Source organism: Neofelis nebulosa, chromosome 2, assembly GCF_028018385.1.
Source record: "Neofelis nebulosa isolate mNeoNeb1 chromosome 2, mNeoNeb1.pri, whole genome shotgun sequence".
NCBI lineage: Eukaryota > Metazoa > Chordata > Mammalia > Carnivora > Felidae > Neofelis > Neofelis nebulosa.
The window spans coordinates 191,427,404-191,449,445 of NC_080783.1; the positions used below are offsets into that span (position 1 = coordinate 191,427,404).

Sequence of the window (22,042 nt, forward strand, 5' to 3'; positions counted from 1 at the left end):
TCACACTCTCTAGAGCTTCTCAAAAGTCCCATCTCATCCCCCAGGTGGCAGCTCAGGCTGGCTACACCAGCCCTTCATGTTTGGGGAACATCCACGGTCAGGTCTGTCTCTAAGAAGACAAGCTGCTTTCCTGTTTGCCTTAGGGATTAAGCTTTCACACAACTCACAGCCCACTAGGGAAACACTGTTGGAGACCTTTCATATGTGTTGGGCACATTAGAAAATGGAGTCACTTAGATGTAGAGCTGGGGCTCAGGACTCCCTCTCTTGCATTATGCTTGGACTCTCTTCTTCTGGAAGGGATATATCCAAAGCATAGATATATTTGTCACTCTTCCACTCACAAATCTCCTATAATTCCTCATTGCTTACAGCTTCAGTCCAAGCTCCTTAGATAGGCACTCGAGACCTTGGTTGAGATTCCATCCATATTGTTTACCTTAAATTGCCAAAGAAGGAAACAGAAGAAAACTGACACTTAAAAAATTCTCCTCTGAGGGGCGCCTGGGTGGCTCATTGGGTTAAACATCCGACTTCAGCTCAGGTCATAATCTCATGGTTGGTGAGTTCGAGCCCTGCATCAGGCAGGCTCTGTGCTGACAGCTCAGAGCCTGGAGCCTGCTTCAGATTCTGTGTCTCCCTCTCTCTCTGCCCCTGCCTCACTCAGGCTCTGTTTCTCTCTGTCTCTCAAAAAGGAATAAACGTTAAGAAAATTAATTAAAAATAAAAAAATTCTCCTCTGGGCCTCGCACTCTGCTAAACACTGCAAATACAGGTGTTCCCCTGCCCCCCGCCCCCCGCCATCTGAAAGTAGAGGGTTCCTATGCAATCTTTCATAAGTCCAACTGGCCATTTCACTTTTATGAAAGACTTATTATTAGTAGAGGCTTTTTTTTTTTGGAAAAAAAATGAAATCCTCTTTTTATTTCTTTCAGTTAGCAAAAACAGATACTCACGTACTTTCAGAAAGTGAGGGATGCCTTGTATCTTAATTCTCCAATAACGCTGCTAGATAGAACATTTTACAGATGAGAAAACTGAGTCAGCACCAGCTGACTTGGTGTGGCACAACTTGCAAATAGATAAATTTTATATCCAGCATACATCTCTTTGTTCTTGAAAGCTGCCCTTGTCTCTTCAGGCCTGGCACCTTCCCAGGTTAGTTGCAGAGGGAGGTCCAAAATTCCCAGAACCTTTTTCTCACTGTGCTCAAGGCCAGGTCACATTCCTTAGGGTTCTAAGAAAAGGGCTGCTTTTCAGTGAAACTCAAGCAGAGGTAATAGATCTACAGGCAAGGGATAAGACACCAGATTTTTATCTAATTAAATTCTTCTAGTGCTAGCACCAGAGTCCTTCCTCTCCCTTCCTTCCCCTTCCTTCTCCCCAACTCTCCCTTCTCATTCTTTCTCTCCTTTATCTCCTTAACTTCCACTGGAATTGTAGACATCTTTAAGGCTCAGATCAAATTTCCTTTCTCCAGAAAGCCCTCTCAGAGCGCCTGGCCCCGGAATCTGCCTAATGAAAGTGAGAGTTGTCGCACTTTGAAAGGAAGAAGAGATTTCTGGCTAAATGAGGATGGATCGCATGTGTTTATCTCTACTTACTCTTGCAACTTCACTAAAATGGCAGTAAGTGGATTGGGGGCGGGGGGAAGGTATAAACTCACAAAGGAAAGGAATGAATGACTGTTTAGTGGTCACAGGGTTTCCTTTGGGGATGATGAAAATGTTCTAGCATTAGTAGTGATGGTTGCACATACAAAAGAAAGAAAGAAAGAAACGGGAGAACCTGGACCCCTGCCTCACACCATATACAAAAATTAACTCACAGGCACCTGGTTGGCTTAGTCAGTAGAACATGTGACTCTTGATCTTAGTCAGGGTTGTGAGTTCAAGCCCCACATTGGGCATGGAGGCTACTTAACAACAACAACAACAACAACAACAACAACAACAACAAATTAGGGGCACCTGGGTGGCTCAGTCAGTTAAGCAACCAACTTCAGCTCAGGTCATGATCTCTCTGCCCCTCCTCCACTCACTCTCTCTCTTTCAAAATAAGTAAATAAACTTTAAAAATATTTTTTAAAAATTAAATGGATCAAAGACCTAAATGTAAGAGCTAAAACTATAAAACTCTTGGAAGAAAGCATAGGAGTAAATCTGTATGACCTTGGATTTAGCAATGGGTTCTCAGATATGAGACCAAAAAAGCACAGCAACCAAAGAGAAAATAGATTAATTTCATCAAATTAAAAACTTTTATGTATTAAAGGACACTATTGAAAAGACAATTCACAGAATGGGAGAAAATATTTGCAAATCATGTGTCTGATAAGGGTCTAGAATCTGAGACTATACAAAGACCTCTTACAACACAATGACAAAAAGACAAACAATCTGATTAAAAAATGGGTACAAGATTTGAATAGACATTCTGGAAAGAAGATATATTAATGGCCAATAAACACACAAAAAGATGCTCAATATTATTAGTTGTTAGAGGAAATGCAAATCAAAACCACAATGAAATACCATTTCACACCCACTTCACATGCAGTAATAATAATAATAACTGAAAATAACAAGTGTCGGTATGGATGTGGAAAAATTGTCACCCTTATACATTATGGGTGGGAATGTAAAATGGGGCAGCCACTGTGGAAAACAGTTTGGCAGTTCCTCAAAAAGTTAAATGCAAAGTTGCCAGATGACCCAGCAATTCCACTACTCAGAATATACCCAGGAGAACGGAAGACATATATTCAAACAAAAACTTATACACGAATGTTGATAGCAACATTGACCGTAATAGCCAAAAAGGGGAAACAACCAAAATGTCCATCAACTAACAAATGGATACACAAAATGTGGCCTAGCCATACAATGAAGTCTTACTCAGCTATAGAAAGGAATGAAGTAAAGGGGCACCCGGGTGGCTCAGTTGGTTAAATGTCCAACTTTGGCTCAGGTCATGATCTCACGGTCTGTGAGTTCAAGCCCTACATTGGGCTCTCTGTGCTGACAGCTCAGAGCCTGGAGCCTGCTTCCGATTCTGTGTCTCCCTTTCTCTCTGCCCCTCCCCCGCTCACGCTCTGTCTCTCTCTCTCTCAAAAATAAAAATCAACATTAAAAATAAATAAATAAATAAATAAATAAATAAATAAATAAATAAAAAGGAATGAAGTATTGATACATGTTACAACACGGGTGAACCTTGAAAACACTATACGTGGGGAAAGAAGCCAGACGCAAAAAGCCCCCTCTTGTATAATCCCATTTATCTGAAATATTCAGAATAGGCAAATCCATATTTGGAGTGACTACTTAACGCATATGGGCTTTCTTCTGGGGGGTGATGAAAATGCTCTGGAAATAGATGGTGGTGATGGCCTATTGGCACATCAGAACCCAAGAACAGGTCAGGAACTGGAGACACGGGATACCTCTGAAAGCAGGTTGTAGGATGGGGCTGAAAAGAGGAGGTTTGGATGAAAGTAGAAGGAGTTAGACTCCTCAGTCTCCTCCCTAAACCTCTACAGCCGGGTGATTGCCCTTTTCCAACTTGGCAGGAGGTTGAACTGTGAGGCTCTAGATTTGGGAGCACCGGCACAGCTGAGACGAGGGGTGCCAGACTGTACTGTAATCAGGGGGGATTTGTTAAACTGTAAGACCCTCTCATCCCCTTTTCCCTGTTCGTTCCCAGAACGCTGGCAACCAGGCTTCTAACTTTGTCCCTGGAAGAAGATTGGAAAACTTCTCTGTATGAAAATTAAAAGACCCACGGGTACTGACAGTGGAGGAGTCCCCAGCAAAACAGCCACATACCTGTCTAATAACGCTTCAGCGAAGCTTAGTAGTCAACACACACACATACTTACAGAGATTTCAACTCTTGTATTTATTTATTTATTCTTAAGATTTTATTTTTAAGTAATCTCTATACCCAATGCGGGGCTCAAACTCACGACCCTGAGATCAAGAGTTGCATGTTTTACAGACTGAGCCAGCCAGGAGCCCCCAATCTACTTTTAAACCTCACTCTTTAATATTAAAAAACAACAACAACAACAACAACTGACAGCAAGGATCACCAGATACTTGCTTTCATCGAAACAACAACAACAACAACGAAACCCACAAAGCAAAGCAAACTGAGGGATGGAGGGGGTTTCAGAGGAAACAGGGAAAACAGGGAGCAACTCCCCAAATTTATAATTAGTACAAAAACTATTATTAATAACCTCAGAGGAAAAAAGAGGAAAACAATTGTGTCCGTGGAAAAAGAACAGGAAAGTACAGAAAAATGAACATTTATGAAACAACAGAAAAAAAAAGTGCTCTTAGAAATTAAAAAGTATGCAATAGTCAAAAACATTTTTGTAATCAATAGAAGAATTAGAAGGTGAGGAAATCTGGGGCACTTGGGTGGCTCAGTTGGTTAAGCAACCGACTTTGGCTCAGGTTATGATCTCGCGCTTTGGGAGTTCGAGCCCAGCATCAGGGTCTGTGCTGACAGCTCAGAACCTGGAGCCTGCTTTGGATTCTGTGTCTTCCTCTCTCTCTGCTCCTCCCCCACTCATACTCTGTCTCTCTTTCTCAAAAATAAACATTAAAAAAACAATTAAAAAAAAAAAAAAGCACTTGGGGGGCACCTGGGTGGCTCAGTCGGTTAAGTGTCCGACTTCAGCTCAGATCTCATGGTTTGTGGGTTCAAGCCCCACATCAGGCTCTGTGCTGACAGCTCAGAGCCTGGAGCCTGCTTCGGATTCTGTGTCTCCCTCTCTCTCTTCCCCTCCCCCTCTTGCACTCTGCCTCTTGCTCTCTCAAAAATACACATTAAAAAAAATTTTTTTTAATTAAAAAAGTAAAAATAAAAAGAAGTTGAGGAAATCTTCCAAAAAGTCAAATGAAACACACAGAGACAGAAATGAGAGAAGAGATAAGGCTAACAGGAGTTTTAGAAAGAGAGAAGAAAAAAAACAGAGGGGGGAAATTTTTCAAAAATATAATTATAGGGGCGCCTGGGTAGCTCAGTCAGTTGGGTGTCTGACTTCAGCTCAGGTCATGATCTCCCAGTTTGTGGGTTCGAGCCCTGCGTCGGGCTCTGTGCTGACAGCTCGGAGCCTGGAGCCTGCTTCAGATTCTGTGTCTCCTTCTCTCTCTGCCCCTCCCCCACTTGTGCTCTGTCTCTCTGTCTACCAAAAATAAATAAATGTAATATATATATATATATATATATATATATATATATATATATATATATTTTTTTTTTTTTTTTTAAATATAATTACAGAGTGAATGGTTTTCCAGATTTTAAAACTTAGGGCAAAGAATGCAAAAAGATGCATTTCTGACACTAACTGTTTAGAGTTACTTCAAACTGCACAGGTTAAGGGCACAGTCCTCCATAAGACTATCTTAACTTCAGACACCAGCTGCAATCTCAGGGCTTCCCAGGCCACCAACGCTAGTGACCAACTGCTACAAATTCAGGAGTTCTCACCACCCCTTCAGGTTTGATAATTCACTAGAACAACTCACAGATCTCAAGAAAATGCTATACTAATGGTTACAGCTTTATTATGGCAAAAAGGATACAAATCAGGATCAGCAAAAAGAAGAGACACATAGGCAAGGTCTTAGAGGGTCCCAAACATGAAACTTCCAATGTCTTCTTCCTGTGGAGTCAGAATGCATCACCCTGTCAATACACGTATGTGTAATAACATACACATAGCATTGCTCACCAGGAAAGCTCACCTGAACTTCAGTGTCTAGTTCCTTTCTTTCTTTCTTTCTTTCTTTCTTTCTTTCTTTCTTTCTTTCTTTCTTTCTTTCTTTCTCTCTCTCTCTCTCTCTCTCTCTCTTTCTTTCTTTCTTTTTAACACTTATTTATTTTTTGAGAGACAGACAGAGTGTGAGCGGGGGAGGAGCAGAGAGAGAGGGAGTCACAGATTCTGAAACAGGCTCCAGGCCCTGAGCTGTCAGTAAAGAACGCTATGTGGGGCTCAAACTCACAAACCATGAGATCATGACTGAAGCCGAAGTCAGTTGCTCAACCAACTGAGCCACCCAGGTGCCCCTCTTTTTTTCTAATTAAAAATTAAAAAAAAAATTTTTAAGTTTATTTAATTACTTAGAGAGAGAGAGAGAGAGAGAGAGAGAGAGAGAGAGAACATGAACCGAGGAGGAGCAGAGAGAGAGAGAGAGGGAGAGAGAGAGAATCCCAAGCAGGCTCCAGAGAGCACAGAGCCTGATGCAAGGTTTGATCTAAGGAACCATAAGATCATGACCTAAGCCAAAACTGAGAGTTGGACACTTAATCAGCTGAGCCACCTAGGAGCCCCTAAAATTTATTTATTTATTTTTATTTTTATTTTAGAGAGACTGAGATCATGGGTAGAGGAGAGGCGCAGTGGGAGAGAGAGAATCTTAAGCAGGCTCCATGCTCAGTGTAGAGCCTGACTTGGGCTTTAATCCCACGATCCCGGGGTCATGACCTGAGCTGATATCAACTATCTAGAGGGCCACCATGAGTAATCCATTAGCATAAACTATCAGGGCCCATTATGAATAACAAAGAAAGTCCTATTGCTTGGGAATTTCCAAGGATTTATTTCCCCTCCAGGGACAGGGACAAGGGCCAATCAAACTCTTTATTATACAATAGACCCATACCAAGGCATATCAATGAAAAAATTCAGAATGTTAGAGACAAAGAGCACACCCTAAAAGCTTCCAAAGAAACAGGTCATCTACAAAGCTTTGTAGTTCAAACATCAGCCTCAGGGCACCTAGCTGGCTCAGTCAGAAAAGCATGAGACTCTTGATCTTGGGGTCATGAGTTCAAGTCCTACATTAGGTATAGAAATTACTTAAAAACAAATAAATAAATAAACTTCAAATGATATCCACCTCAATAGCAACATTGGTTTCTAAGAAACAGGAAAGCAATACCTTTAAATTTTTGAAGGAAAATTATTTCTAATTTGGTATTCTATACCCAACCATACTATCAACCAAAGATGAAGGTATAATAAACACAATTTGGGAAAGGCAAGGTCTCAAAATTTTACTTCCCAAGGACACTTTCCCAGACAGCTGCAGAAGGATGGCTCCAACAATGTGAGGAAGTAAATTAAGAAAGAAAAAGCAATGAGTTCCAGAAAACAGGGGAGCCAACACAGGAGAGAAGCGAAGGGAATGTCCAGGATGATGGTGAAGGGAACTTGCTTGATGACAGTTGTGAAGTAGGCCTAGACACCAACAAATTCAGATTAGAATAGGAAGATAAAAGGTTCCAGGAGGTATGTTTCCAAGAAAAACATGGAACTGATAGATTGACTACCTGATGTGTTTGACCATATGAAGTGGTCTTTGTACCTCCAGGTGGGAATGTGTAGGGTTAAATTATATATGTATAATATATAATATATATATGATATATATAATGAATAAACAAATATAAATCTAAACAAAAGATAAAAAATGAAAGAATTTAACTCTGAAAAAAGTATACAAGAAAAGAAATATAGTCAGAGTGTTCCATAGTCACATAGTCAAAATATTGTAACTAATATTTTAAAATCTAGGGGCACCTGGATGGCTCAGTCAGTTAAGCCTCCAATTTTGGCTCAGGTCATGACCTCATGGTCTGTGAGTTCAAGCCTCACGTTAGGCTCTGTGCTGACAGCTCCGAGCCTGAAGCCTCCTTCAGATTCTGTGTCTCCCTCTCTCTCTGCCCCTCACCTGCTCACACTCTGTCTCTCTCTCTCAAAAATAAATAAACATTAAAAAACATCTAACTAGGGGCGCCTGGGTGGCGCAGTCGGTTAAGCGGCCGACTTCAGCCAGGTCACGATCTCGCGGTCCATGAGTTCGAGCCCCGCGTCGGGCTCTGTGCTGACAGCTCGGAGCCTGGAGCCTGTTTCGGATTCTGTGTCTCCCTCTCTCTCTGCCCCTCCCCCGTTCATGCTTTGTCTCTCTCTGTCCCAAAAATAAATAAAAAACGTTGAAAAAAAAAAAATTAAAAAAAAAAAAAAACATCTAACTATAATTTTACTGGGAGAATAAGGGAAGACCAAGTATGTGGGAAGGGAAATATAAGAGCTACATCATCTTCTATTGTAGAATCTATTTTAAATCAGGATAAATAGGGGTGCCTGGATGGCTCAGTCGGTTAAGTGTCTGGCTCTTGGTTTTGGCTCAGGTCATGATTTCACATTTTGGGGATTGAGCCCCGCGTTGGGCTCTGTGTTGACAGTGCGGAGCCTGCTTGGGATCCTCTCTCTGCTCCTCCCCTGCTCACTCACTCTCTCTCTCTCTCTCTCAAAATAAGTAAGTGAACTTTTTAAAAAATCAAGAAAAATAGATTATATTGGTCAAAATATGGAAGTAAATATTAGGGACCAAAAAAAAAAAATCTAAAAAAGTAGTTGCTTGTGGGGAGTGAGAATCAGGGGTGGTGAGGGCAGGGCAGAAGACTGCTTTTTTTTTTTTAATCTTGTCATATACTTTGTTGATTTTTAAAAACCATGTGTATGTATTATTTTGATTTAAAATGTTTTAAGAAAAATAAAGGAAGGGGTGCCTGGGTGGCTCAATCAGTTAAGTGTCTGACTCTAGGTTTCAGCTCAGGTCATGACCTCAGGGTTTTTGGGATCGGGCCCCACATTGGGCTCTGTGCTGACAGCGCAGAGCCTGCTTGGGATTCTCTGCCTCTCTCACTCTCTCTCTCAAAATAAATAAACATTAGGAAAAAAAAAAAAAAGAAAGAAAAAGAAAGGAAGTGAAAAGTTGAGTGTCCCTAGGGTAGCATTTGTTATGCTGGAGAATTTATCACCACCCTGCGTGCTGATATCACCTCGAAAACCAAAGCTGTTAGCCTTAAAAGCAGCAGCATCTCTGTGGAACAGATACACATTAACCAGGCTCATGAGACTGATATTTCCTATTAGATGCCAGTTCATTAATTTATAAGGGGAAGTGGGGCTTTGAAGCAGACGTTTTTCTTGTTTGCCGATGAGTGCATTATCTCCCTAAGGGTGGATCTACATAAGAAATAGAGTGGTTTTCAGCAGGTTGCTTGGTAATCCAAAGAACCAGTGAGGTGGGGGGTGAATTGGGTGATTTCAAACCATGAGGCCTCTTTCTCCCTTGTTCTTGGACCAGCATCTTTGTGTCCGGACAGCGCTAGGATAGACACTCTGATGGTTGCTTTGACAACTCTTACTGCTCTGTGCTTCATTGGCAATGCAGACTCCTAACTGGAACCTTCATTCTTCAGCTACTTTAATACCTTTATTCAGTCTAGACTAGGCCTGACAGTTATTCTGTCTCCATCAGATATGTTGGCACATCTCTGTAGCATCAGAGACTTATATCCACTCAAACAGGCAACACATTTACAAAGCACCCATGATGTGCCAGGCTCTGTTCTAAGCTCTAGAGTTACAGTGGCCAACAAGAGTGACAGTTGTCCCTGCCTGATTAAGTTTACAGCCTGGTAGGGAAGACATATATTAAACAAAGTGGGCAAAGTGAAGGAGCAGCCCAACTCACAGGGACAACTTCATTTCCTTTATCCTAGTTCTGTTTTTTTAAATATATAAATTATACTTTTACCTTTTTAAAGTTTATTTATTTATTTTGAGAGAATGAGTTGGGAAGGGGCAGAGAGAGAGAGAGAGAGAGAGAGAGAGAGAGAGAGATAGAATCCGAAGCAGGTTCCACACTGTCAGTACAGAACTGTGAGATTGGGACCTGAGCCGAAACCAAGAGTCAGATGCTTAACCCGCTAAGCCACTCAGGCACCCCTTTATCCTGGTTCTTGAGGTGGGGTCATCTCGTGGGTATCACCTACTGCAATGAACCATCTAGATAAAGAAGGCTCATTTTCCAAGCCTTCTGTGGATTCTGTATCCCAAATCCTTCCAATAAAGTTATTTTATGCGGAAATTTATCTAGGGTTGGTTTCTGTCATTTATAACCAAGAATCCTGACTGGTATAGCAACCATCTCAGACATCTGTGGACCAGAGAGCAAGTTACCAAAAGACGGTTCCAAACCTTCTGCCTTAGGACTACAACCAAAACTGGAGCCTTTCAGATCTGTGCCTTCATTCAGCACAAAGCAGGGCACACAGGCTGTCTCAATAAAATATGGTTGGCTGAGTCACTCAGTAAGTCCACAAACATCTGCCAGAAGTTATTCTAGGTACTAAGGTTACAAAGCTAGTACAAACTGGGGTGCCTGGGTGGCTCAGTTGGTTAAGCATCCGACTGCAGCTCAGGTCATGATCTCACACTCTGTGAGTTCAAGCCCCGCGTCAGGCTCTGTGCTGACAGCTCAGAGCCTGGAGCCTGCTCTGGATTCTGTGTCTCCCTCTCTCGCTGCCCCTCCCCAGCTCATGCTCTGTTTCTCTCTGTCTCAAAAATAAATTTTAAAAAATTAAAAAAACAAAAACAAAACCAAAGCTAGTACAAACTAGTTGCTGCCGTCAACAGTGTCCCACATGCATTTTAGATCCAATATAGTCAAAACTGAGGGTGTCATCTTCCCTGCCTTTTCTCCCAACCCATATGTCAACTCACACTTTGTGTACGCTCCAAACACAGTGAACTGCTTGCACTTCTCACTTCCCTCTGCTTCGATGCCAATAGTTTGGGGTTCTTAGACCATAGGAGTGGGAGGGAAAGAGACAGCAGGCGATCTGGTTGCTGACTATAGACAGTGACCAGACCTTGAATGCCACATAGAACATTCTAGATGTGTTGGCTGCTATCCCAAATTATTTGGCCTAAATGGAATGACCATACAGTTTGGCTTTTCTTCTTCCACTAAAAGTAGTCTGCATAGAAGATGACACAAAAGGCTTATATGTCCATCGTCTTGGCCAGAGATGCAGCTGCAAGCAATGGTCCCATTTTACAGATAAGCAAACAGAGACTTCAAATGACTTGGCCCCACAGCTAGCAAATAGCAAAGCAAGGACTTGAATGAGGTTTCCAGACTCCAAATTCTCATTTTCTTTCCTCTAGTACTGCAGCTCTTACAGAGCTGTTTTGGGTGTGGTGTGAGGAAAGGGAGACAGCTCTGACCTCGACCAGGGGAGGGGGGGCGGAATTCTCTTTACCGCCAGTGCACTCACTAGGGGCTAAGTCTGTTTAACTTGCCTCTTTTCTTGGCCTAGTTCCCTTCCCTAGTCAATCTTTTTTTTTTTTTTTAATGTTTATTTTTTGAGAGAAAGAGAGACAGTGCAGAGAGAGAGGGAGACACAGAATCTGAAGAAGGCTCCAGGTTCTGAGCTGTCACCACAGAGCCCAACCCAGGGCTTGAACTCAGGAACAGTGAGATCCCAAGTCAGACGCTTAACCCACTGAGTCACCCAGGAGCCCTCTCTACTCTATCTTCTTAAAGAAATCCTTACAACAACCCTGTAAAGTAACTGTTCCATCCCTTTATTTTATAGATGGAACTGAAGCTCAGAAAGGTTAAGTTCCACGCTCCAAAGTCCGGAATCTTCCTACCTCGCTTGTCTGAGGTACCGGCTTGGAACACCGCGGTAAAGAAATCTGCCAACGGGTGAAGAGGAAACCCAGGACCAGCCCCCAGTTCAGGGCTGAGGGCCGCCAGGTGGCGCGGTGGAGGTGTGCCTGTCCCCTCCCCAACCTCCACCCGGACTGCGCGGCAGACGCACCTGAACTAAACCCGCGAAGCTGCCTCGAGGGGCGGGGCGGGGAGTAGCTCCACTGCCTAGCTCTGGGTGGGCAAGGAGGGCGACTTTAGTTTGCGCGGTGCGGACCGCCCGGGCCTAGCTGGAGAGTCACGCCTCCACTTGTCGACTGCCAAGCCGTGTCAGCTCGCTCCTTGCCCTGCACTCCCCAGCATGCAATTCATTTTTTTTTTGGGGGGGGGGGGGGTCCAGGGAATAGACTGGAGCGGGAGAAAGCAGCCAAGAGCGGTGGGGCGGAGACTCCACCGCCCCCACCTGTCGGCGGCGGGGCGGGGGCGGGGCGGGGGCGGGGCTGTCCCGTAGGGTCCGCCCCCGGTCCCAGAGCTCAGGGAACGCGACGAGATATAAGGCAGCCGGAAACAATGCGCCTGCATCTCGCGCTCCCGCGCGGATCCCGGGAGCGTCCGGGCCGCCGTGCGCGAGCGAGGGCGGGGGCGCGCGCGCGGGGGGCGCGTTCTTGAGTGAGGGCCGCGCGCTCGGTGGCGCGCATGTGCCTGTGTGCGGGCTGCCGGGCTGCCCCGAGCCGGCGGGGAGCCGGTCCGCTCCAGGTGGCGGGCGGCCGGAGCGAGGTGAGGCTACAGGCGGCCGAGGGGGGGCGGGCTGCAGGCTGCCTCCTGGGCACAGCGCGCCCCCGCCCGGCCCGGCCGGGCCCTGGGAGCTGCGCTCCGGGCGGCGCTGGCAAAGTTTGCTTTGAACTCGCTCCCCGCAGCCCAGTCCGCGCGCTGTGAGCCTCTTCCTTGGGCACGCCGACCCGGGGCTGGGCTTCCCGGGACGCGAGGGAAGGGCGCGGGCTGCCAGCCGGGAGGTTGGGGAGGGACGAGAGCCTGGCAACCGGCTGTGCTGGCGGACCCGGGGACGCCTCCCTCGGCCCGCACCCCAGTCAGCCGGTCCCCTTCCCTCCCGCAGGGAGCGGACATGGACTTCGACTCGTACCAGCACTATTTCTACGACTATGACTGCGGGGAAGATTTCTACCGCTCCACGGCGCCCAGTGAGGACATCTGGAAGAAATTCGAGCTGGTGCCGTCGCCCCCCACGTCGCCGCCTTGGGGCTCGGGTCCCGGCGCCGGGGACTCAGCCCCTGGAATCGGTCCCCCGGAGCCGTGGCCCGGAGGGGGCGCCGGGGACGAGGCGGAATCCCGGGGCCATTCGAAAGCTTGGGGCAGGAACTACGCCTCCATCATCCGCCGTGACTGCATGTGGAGCGGCTTCTCCGCCCGGGAACGGCTAGAGAGAGCGGTGAGCGACCGGCTCGCCGCCGGCGCACCCCGGGGGAACCCGCCCAAGGCGCCCGCCGCCCCAGACTGCGCTCCCAGCCTCGAGGCCGGCAACCCGGCTCCCGCTGCCCCCTGTCCGCTGGGCGAGCCCAAGACCCAGGCCTGCTCGGGGTCCGAGAGCCCAAGCGACTCGGGTAAGGACCGCCCCGGGCCATCTAAGAGGGGGGCACCCCAAGGGTGGCCAATACTCTGTCGCTGTCTGAGGTCAGGCATTGGGTCTTCGCAAGCCCCGTGGCCACCTCCCCCTTTCTGTGGCTGAAGCCGCCGGTGTAGCCCTCAGCAGTGTCTGTCTGGCACGTGGGTGTGTTAGTAAACAGTTTGAAGAAGTGGCGTGGGAGCCAGCGTCCTTTCGATGATGATTGGAGCCCCAGGGGACAAGGGAGACAGGGTGAGGCTTAGCGCTTAGGGAGGACAATACTAGGATTGGACTGTAGGGGATTTCTTTCCTCCGGAGGCTAGAAGGGTCTCTTAAGGGTTACTCCAGGCTTGAAGTTTTTTGTTGCTGCCACTTTCCCTGGGAAACTCACACTCCCTTAGGGAGAGGAAGCTGAGGAGCCTTTTGTGCAAAGCCAAAGCCTTCACCCTTTAAAAAATCTAGTCTCCTGTCTGCTTTACTTTAAAAGGGCAATAATGCCCTCCCATTGCACCTCCCACCCCTTACCATTTGTACACCACACAATCACCCACAGATAGGTAGCAGAGCAATGAATGCTCCCCATTAACAGTTGGGAAAACCGAGGCTTGGAAATAGGAAGTCACTAGAAGTGAGCCCCATCTTTTGCCCAATCCTCCATTGCATCCAGGCACTGCTTCCTTAATGTTTCGAGGGTCTTCATGGTAGCTTATCCTAGAGGAGCTACACTTTGCTTTGTTGCTTTGGCCTGAGTTGGAAAGGTGTTCCTCTAGCTCCCTCCTAATTTCACCTGTGGGCTCTCTGTAGCTACCTCCTTGCATTCAACAAACGTTCCCTGGCCGCCGCTGAGTGGTGCCAAGCTCTGACTAGGTGCTGGGGTCACAGATATGGAGCTCCAGCCTCCTCCCCCATTCTTGGATGCAAACTTAAACCTCACTAAGTGCAGACTTCAGCATCCTGTTCTTAGCCTTGCCTTTTAGACCTCTACCCAGGAGAAAGACTGGAGAGGGTGCTTTTATAGGGTGCCAACTGACTAGCATCAGGTAAATCAGGATCTAGAAAATTTGCCATAGCTTTTAAGAATAACTTTTACATGACCTTTTGAGGGGGAAGTGGGGAGTGGATATGGAAGTTGTCATATACTTGCGGGGGGAGGGGGGGAATAGGGATAACAAGAAATTAAAAGTCAATTTTCCTTTTTTTTTTTTTTTTGGTCCACTGTGTTAAGGTCATTTTTAACCTGCTTGCTTTCAACACCAAGAGCTTGTGTTTGTTTGATGGCTGGAATGGGAGTTTGAGATCAAGAAACCAATAAAGATATATCTCTACAAAAGCTGATGGAGTGGTAGAGTGGAAAGAGCATTGTTTGGGGACTTTGGAGATCTTAGTTTGAGATTCAGAACATTACAGAGGTGATGTGTGGGCTTGGCTGGTCTGGATCTCAGTTTCTCCCTCTGCACATAAGAGGGTTGGACTTGATTGTCCAGCGGAGGGCATTTTCTTGTCTGGGTAGAGTTAGACCATCTCTGGAAAGAATGGTGCCCTACATTATTTCTTCCTTAAGAAGAACCTTACCAGCTATGAGGTTTAACACTGAAACATTAAAAGTTTGGGATGTGGGAAAGCTTCCTGAATCCTTTTCTGACTTGCCCTTTAACCTGAACCTGTTTGCAAGCCACTGGTTCACTCACAGGCCACATGGCCCAGAACAAAATGCAACAGATTGCAAACAATGAGGGGGGGGCCGTGGGGAGAGTGACTGACGGCAAGGCTCAGCCAATAGGGGTTAGGGGCTGGGTAAAACAGCATTCCAAACACAGCTTATCCAGCCAATCACAGGCCTTGTGGCCAGGAGGGCTGAATGGTCAGGTTTTATTAATGGAGAAATAATGCGATTGTCCACACAATGGAAGCCTTCCTGACAAAGGGGCTCAAGGATCCTGATATGCAAAAGAGGCCGAGAGAACTGAGCTCTTCTGTTGTCAGGCTGAAATGCATGAAGGTGGCCTTCTGTGTGGGGGCTGCAAAACGTGAGGCAGGAAGACTTTCCCCTAATTGCACTCTCCTGGTTGGGTAGCCTAAGAGACCTTTGAGCCAGGGAATGACGGGGGCATGTCCAGGCATCTCCAGGTCTCTTGGTGTTTTGGCCCTTGTACTGGGACATTCTGTTGCTGCTCAGTTCCCTGCCCCCGGCACAGGTCGCTTGGAAATGGTCGCTTGTACCTTTGTGAAGTTCCTGCAGCTTTTTCCGACCTGCTATTACAAATCCAACCCTCTTCTGGTCCAGGGAAGGGGGTGGGGCAGGCGACCTATAAATGATGGATGACTAGAAACCCATTGAAACCAGGAGCAAAATGCTCCTGAGAGAAACCCTTTCCCTCCCCTCTGTGGGTGAGGAGGGATGGGTTATATGTAGCCCTCCCTTCTCCAAATCTTCAGCTGAAAGGGATGGCAGAATAGAGAGGTGGGGGAATAATAGGATTTATAACTTGTGAAAAGTAACAATTCCCCAAGTGCAGACTGTGCTGGGCAGGAACAAAGGGCAGCTCGGCCCACAGACCCCTCATTTACAATTCTGATGGGGCTTGAAAGAGCCCGACTGGGGAAGATCTTTATAGCTAAACTTTGTCCCAGGCCGATAGCTCTTTCTCTCCATCCCCTCGGTGGGGGAGGGGAGCGCCTGTGCAGACTGGGGGCTGTTGGCTTGGGTCTGCCTTTTGTTCTTATCTAAGCCTTGCTGTGCAAAAGGAAATTGGAGAATATTTTCCTTCTTGCTTATTTCCCCTCCTTTCCTCATGCTGCCCTTACTCCATTACAAATGAATCAGTTGTCTTTCTCCTCATTTCAATTTGTTTATATCTAAATGGGGGAAATGTCCCCTCTTTTCCCGAGCCTCAGCATAGGGTCTGTGTGTATGTGTGTGTGTGTGTGTGTGTGTGTGTGTGTTTCTCATGGCATGTGTTTCTTCTCTGGATCTCTCTTCTTGGACAGAGGGTGAAGAAATCGATGTTGTGACAGTGGAGAAGAGACAGTCCCTGGGCGTACGGAAGCCAGTCACCATCACGGTGCGGGCAGACCCATTGGACCCCTGCATGAAACACTTCCACATCTCCATCCATCAGCAGCAGCACAACTATGCCGCCCGTTTTCCTCCAGAAAGCTGTTCCCAAGGAGGGGCTCCCGAGAGAGGTCCCCAAGAAGAGGCTCTGGAGAAAGATGCCCCAGAAGAAAAGGAAGAGGAGGTAGATGAAGAGATTGTGAGTCCCCCACCTGTAGAAAGCGAGGCTCCCCAGTCCTGCCACCCCAAACCTGTCAGTTCTGACACCGAGGACGTGACCAAGAGGAAGAATCACAACTTCCTGGAGCGCAAACGACGGAATGACCTCCGTTCTAGGTTCTTGGCCCTGAGAGACCAGGTACCCACCCTGGCCAGCTGCTCCAAGGCCCCCAAAGTGGTGATCCTGAGTAAGGCCTTGGAATACTTACAAGCCCTGGTGGGGGCCGAGAAGAGGATGGCCACGGAGAAAAGGCAGCTCCGATGTCGGCAGCAGCAACTGCAGAAGAGAATTGCGTACCTCAGTGGCTACTAAGTGACCAAAAAGCCTGACTGCTCTGTCTTACAAAGACCTGAGTTTATTTTTTAACCTGCCCTCTCCCCCTTAGTAATTTGCACATTTTGGTTACGGTGGGACAGTCTGAACAGTAGATTCCAGAATGCAGAACAGCCGGTGCACACACTCTTAAGGGCTTGCATTCTTGGAAACCTGGGAACCCAGCTCTCCCTCTTCCCTGACTCAGGGGAGCACTGGGTGCTCTCTGGCGCCTTTGGCTTCTCAGGCAGGCAGCTGACTGAGGAGCCTGGGGTGCCTAGCTCACTAGCTCGGAAGAAAAGCCTGACAGATGCTATGCAACAGGTGGTGGACGTTGAGGGGGGTGGGTTCCAGCCTGCATGAAATCTCACACTCCGGATGAGCTTTAGGCTGGGAAAGGATGCTCCCACTGGTGTCTCTGGGGTGATGCTAGGACAGCTGGGCCCGGACGCTCTCCCTGAGGCTCTTTTTTCCAGGAGACACACGAGCTGTCTTGGGTGAAGACAAGCTCACAGACTTGATCAACATGGACCATTACCTCACTGTCAGACACTTTACAGTAGCTGAGGAGTTGGAAACCTTTAATATATATGTGTATATACATATATATGTGTATATATATATATATGTATATACACATATATACATATATATATTGTGATGTTAGCTGACACCCCTCCTCCCACTCTAAATGCTGCGACCTTGAGAACATTTAAAGAGCTTGGCCTCTAGTTTCTTTGTCTCAAAGCCCTCTGGGCCCTTTCCTCTGAGGGAGAAACCATTCTGTCCTCACAAGGGACTTTTTTGTTTTCTTCTGCCTTTGTTATGCAACGGGCTCTCCTGCACCCCTTTCCCACAGGTCAGAAATATTTCCCTATGACACTGGGAAATGGGTCCTAGCCTGCGGCCTGAGGAAGGCTTGGAGTCCTGGCTGTGAACTTGTGATCTGCCCAGGTGTTTTCCATCTTGGAATCTTTTCTCAAGGCAGATGTCAGGCACATCCAGAGGGAGAACTATACCACTTCCTCTTTCCTACTTCCCTCTCCTCTCAGTCTCTGACTGGTAAGTCTGAAGTTCTACTAGAACCCTGCAAACTGTCCTAGTGCAACTCCCAAAGAGCTTGCTGGCCCTGCACCCACCTTGGGCCCCTTGCCAGCCTGATATGAGTCAGATCTGTTTCCCAGAGTCCGGGCCTTACTGCAGTTCTTGCTGGGAGAGCTGCTGGGACTCATCCAGTGCTCCAGAAGGTGGACTAGTTTCCTGCTGGGTTCTAAAGGAGCTTCCAGGAGCTCTGCTTCGCTGACCATGACGGATTTTGCCCCAGGTGAACAGCCCACCTCCAAGTGGACTCCAGGTGCAGCCTCCAGTTTGGAAAGACCTCTAGCCCAACAGGTGTCATGTGGGCAACTCAGGAGCCCCAAAGCCTGGCCTGGAAGAAAGATCAACCCCTCCAGAACTCTGCCCAGGGCAGCAGGTGCCTACTGGCTGTGGTTTTGAAATTGGGGGGGGCGGGGGGGGGGGGGGCGGGTAGAGCACTGTCTGTGGCTCTGGAAAGCCAGCTGCTACTTCCAAACTTATTATGCACAGTGGTCTGTTTCTGAGGTCGTTTTCTGGCCTCAGAGAACCCCAGTGGAAATTTGGAAAAAATCTCTCTACCTTCTGGAGTATGGTTTTCGGGAGCCAACTGTCTTCTGGAACTGTCTTTGGAGAACAGGTGGGACGTAGGTTACTGATGTATCACCTGAATAGCTTGTGTATAAGCTGCTGTTGGGTATTAGGCTGGGAGCAGTGGTTTGTTTTATTGTTTTGTTTTTTTTTTAATACTGTATTTTTGTATGCCTTTTGCAAAGTGGTGTTAATTGTTTTGTACAAGAAAAAAAACACAAAAAACTCTTGGGCAATTCTCCTGTTGCAAGAGTCTGGTTTATTTTGAAAGGCAAGTTTACCTGAAATTTTGTATTTAGTTGTGGTTATCAATTGCCTGATTTTAAAATGTTGCCTTCTGAGACCTCTGCTAATAAAAGATTTCTCAAACATGTCAGAGTGGGGGCACCTTATGCCAACCAAGTCCCCCTGAGCCAAGGAAAACAGTTTCGGGGTAACCACCAGCGATCCAGAGGGTTGCATTTCTCTAACCATGTTGCTAACCAGGTCATTCCACTTCGGGTTCCTGAAATGCCATTTCAGACATGTCTAAACAATGTAGGTTCGGTCCGTGGTGTAGTCCGTGAACGTGGCATTCTCTTATGAATTGCAAAGAGGGTTGAATTTGAGCTTCAGAAGGTTTGAAATCCCAGCTCCACCACTTGCTCTGTGCCTTTTAGCTTTACCTTTCTGAGCCCTAGTTTCCTTATCTGTAAAATGGGGATAAATGCTCCTGCCCAGGGGGGGTGACAGGTATTCATGAAGTAGTAGATTTTAAACCCCTTTCTTTCTTTTTTTTTTTTTTTTTTTAATGTTTTTAACATTTATTCATTTTTGAAAGGCAGAGAGAGACAGAGCGCGAACGGGGGAGGGGCAGAGAGAGAGGGAGACACAGAATCTGAAACAGGCTCCAGGCTCTGAGCTGTCAGCACAGAGCCCGACACGGGGCTAGAACTCACAGACCGCGAGATCACGACCTGAGCCGAAGTTGGCCGCTTAACCGACTGAGCCACCCAGGCGCCCCTAAACCCCTTTCTTAAAGTGTGAAGCCTTATATTCTTTTGGATGGTACCAGGTTCTTACCTTGGTGGTATGATGACCATGCAGGATATCTTAAAAATTCGCTAAGATTTTGTGATGTAATACGATTTTTTTTTCTTTTTCCCTCAATTAATGAAAGCAAATGAAGTCTCCTCTTCCCTCCCGTAGTCTTCCTAAACTTGCCCTACACGCAGGAGGGGAGAATTGAATAACAGCTGTTTCTGATAGAACACTGCCTATGTCAAAGCACTCTGCCCCCTCCTTCGTGTTACACCACGACCAACTGTGTGACAGGGTTACAGAAGACGAACCTGAGGTTCTTTTTTTTTTCCGTAATAAATATTTATTCACTTTTGAGAGCGAGAGCATAAATGAGGGAGGGGTGGGGACAGAGGACCCAAAGCAGGCTCTGTACTGACAGCAGCGAGCCTGATGCGGGGCTCAAACTCATGAACCATGAGACCATGACCTGAGCCAAAGTCGGACATTCAACCGACCAAGCCCCGCAGGCACCCTGGAACCTGAGGTTCTAAAAGCAAAATAAAACTTGGAGCGCCTGGGGGGCTCCATTGGTTGAGCATCCAGCTTCAGCTGAGGTCATGATTTCGCAGTCTGTGAGTTCGAGCCCCGCATCCAGAGCCTGGAGGCTGCTTTGGATTCTGTGTCTCTCTCTCTCTCTGCCCCTGCCCCCCCTCTCATGTTCTGTCTCTCTCTGTCAAAAATAAATAAACATTAAAAAAAAAAACAAAAAAAAACACCTCTGTAAAAGTAAAACAAACCTGCCCAAAGTTTCTCAGTTACTTGGCTAGTAAGTCAGTGAGTTGGGATCTAAGCTCGCTTTTGCCTATCTCCACAGCCAGAGGTCTCAACCACTACATAATAATGACAGCTGGTTTTGTTAGCATGGGGTGTGTGGAGGAGGGAAACATGGAATTTCATCGCTTAACTGCTTGTTGGAATTGTCTCTCCGTGGGGCCATTGCGCCTGCCATTTATTGGGATGGAGTGGAGCAAATGTTCCATGACCAGTCACTCTGCCACATTTGTGGGCTGGGTGGGTTAATCTTGCCCCAACGAGGCCCCTTCTGGGACTGTGAAAGCAAACAGTTGCTGTTCAGAAAGGCCGAGCACATCATGGTGGAAGAAGGCCACTTTGCCTCGGCTAATCCTTTACGGCTGAGACCTGGTTGCTCTCCCTCTCTCTTACGGAGCCTGAGTAGAGTCAAAAACTTCCTATAAATTCCTCACGTTTACAAAGTGACCCTCATCACAAGTATGCAACCTCTGCCACACAGTACTGGAGCCTAGGGCAGTTTCTTGCTCAAGGTCACATAACAAAACCAGAGTCCCAAACCCAGTCTCTTGTCAGGTAAACTTTCCACTCAACCCCCCACTGTCTCTAAGCCAGGGAACCTAGTTTGTAAGTAGCTGTTTGATAAACATAGACTTGCGTTCTTGGGACTGTTTTCTTAAAACTTCAGTTCCCTCTTTCAGTTCTTGTCACTCTGCTCCCAGTATATTCATCCTTCTTTTTTGATGCCATTTGTCAAAAGACTAATTTGTAGGATTCCTCTCCCTTTCCTAGGCCTCGAAAGAAATCATGAGCCCTCTGTAAAACAGCAGGGACCCCCAGTGTTAGTTGTTTTACATATCTTAATTCTCGCAATAACCTGGAGAACAGGGTGGCGTCAGTTCCATTTCACAGATGAACAAACTGAAGACTCGAGACATTGAAATCCTTTGTCTAAGCCCACACAGCTAGTGCCAGCTGCCTGACTCCAAACTTCAGCTCTTTTGAGTGTAACTCTGCTGAGAAAGGAGAGGGAATAAAGCCATCTCCTGGGGGGAAGGGAGGGTGTTTCTGGAATGTGAAGTATTTTAAGCTCCTTCCTAGCTCATTTCTACAGACTCCTACCTCTATCTTTGTCTGAAAATAGCTGGGAGTTTATTCCTGGATTTTGGAGGACAATTTCTACAAATTAGGTTTGACTGGGAATAGTATACCTCAGGGACTCTGCACATAGACAATAAGGGGCAGCTGAGAAGCCACACTTAGTATAGAAAAGACAGGCCATCTTCTGTGTTAGACAATAAAAAGCTAAAGCGTGTGCTAATTCTTGCCTCTGTTGGCAGGGACTATTGGGGGGGAATGAGACAGGATGAATTATCTTAGATGTGCTGAATTTGTCTAAAGGGCTCCCAGGGTTAGGATATTCCAGAATATTCACTTTAGAAGGAGAAGGGGAGGATGGGGATGGCTTTGTTGATCTAGAAGGTGATAAGAGGGACTGAGAAAGAGGTTCTTTTCTAAGGAGAAGATAACCCAACCCGTTGGCAGATGATTGATGAGTGGTGACTGGGCAGGGGTGAACGAGAGGTGTCTAAATGTGTCAGCTAAAGTTCCGTTGGGGTGTGAGCATTTCTACTTTAAGCCCAGTGGGCAGCCCTTGTTAATGTCTTTATTTGGAACTGTTGCCAAAGAGATCAACTGTCTTAACATTACCCATTCTTCGGACCAGGAAATGTAAATATGTTCTTAAAGTCTCTAATCAGGTGAGTTATTAAATAATTACACTCTGTGCCAGGGGCCTAGGAGGTGCCTAGGAAGTGTTGGATTGCCTT

The 22,042-nt window shown here is 46.7% G+C and overlaps 1 protein-coding gene across 2 annotated transcripts in view; it reads left to right on the forward strand.

The window, feature by feature from the left end:
• Positions 1–18,772, forward strand: part of MYCL (MYCL proto-oncogene, bHLH transcription factor) — a 102,999-nt gene extending 84,227 nt beyond the window's left edge. Inside the window, exons 2-5 of one of the 2 annotated variants that reach the window (XM_058717913.1) lie at positions 1,481–1,628; positions 11,473–11,650; positions 12,643–13,147; positions 16,138–18,772. In XM_058717913.1, coding sequence (XP_058573896.1) covers positions 12,652–13,147; positions 16,138–16,736 — 1,095 coding nt within the window. In that variant the 5' untranslated portion in view covers positions 1,481–1,628; positions 11,473–11,650; positions 12,643–12,651 and the 3' untranslated portion in view covers positions 16,737–18,772. Of the gene's footprint in view, positions 1–1,480; positions 1,629–11,472; positions 11,651–12,064; positions 12,306–12,642; positions 13,148–16,137 lie in introns of those variants that run through there. The other variant, XM_058717912.1, reaches the window with a different exon arrangement.
• Positions 18,773–22,042: the final 3,270 nt, after the last annotated feature.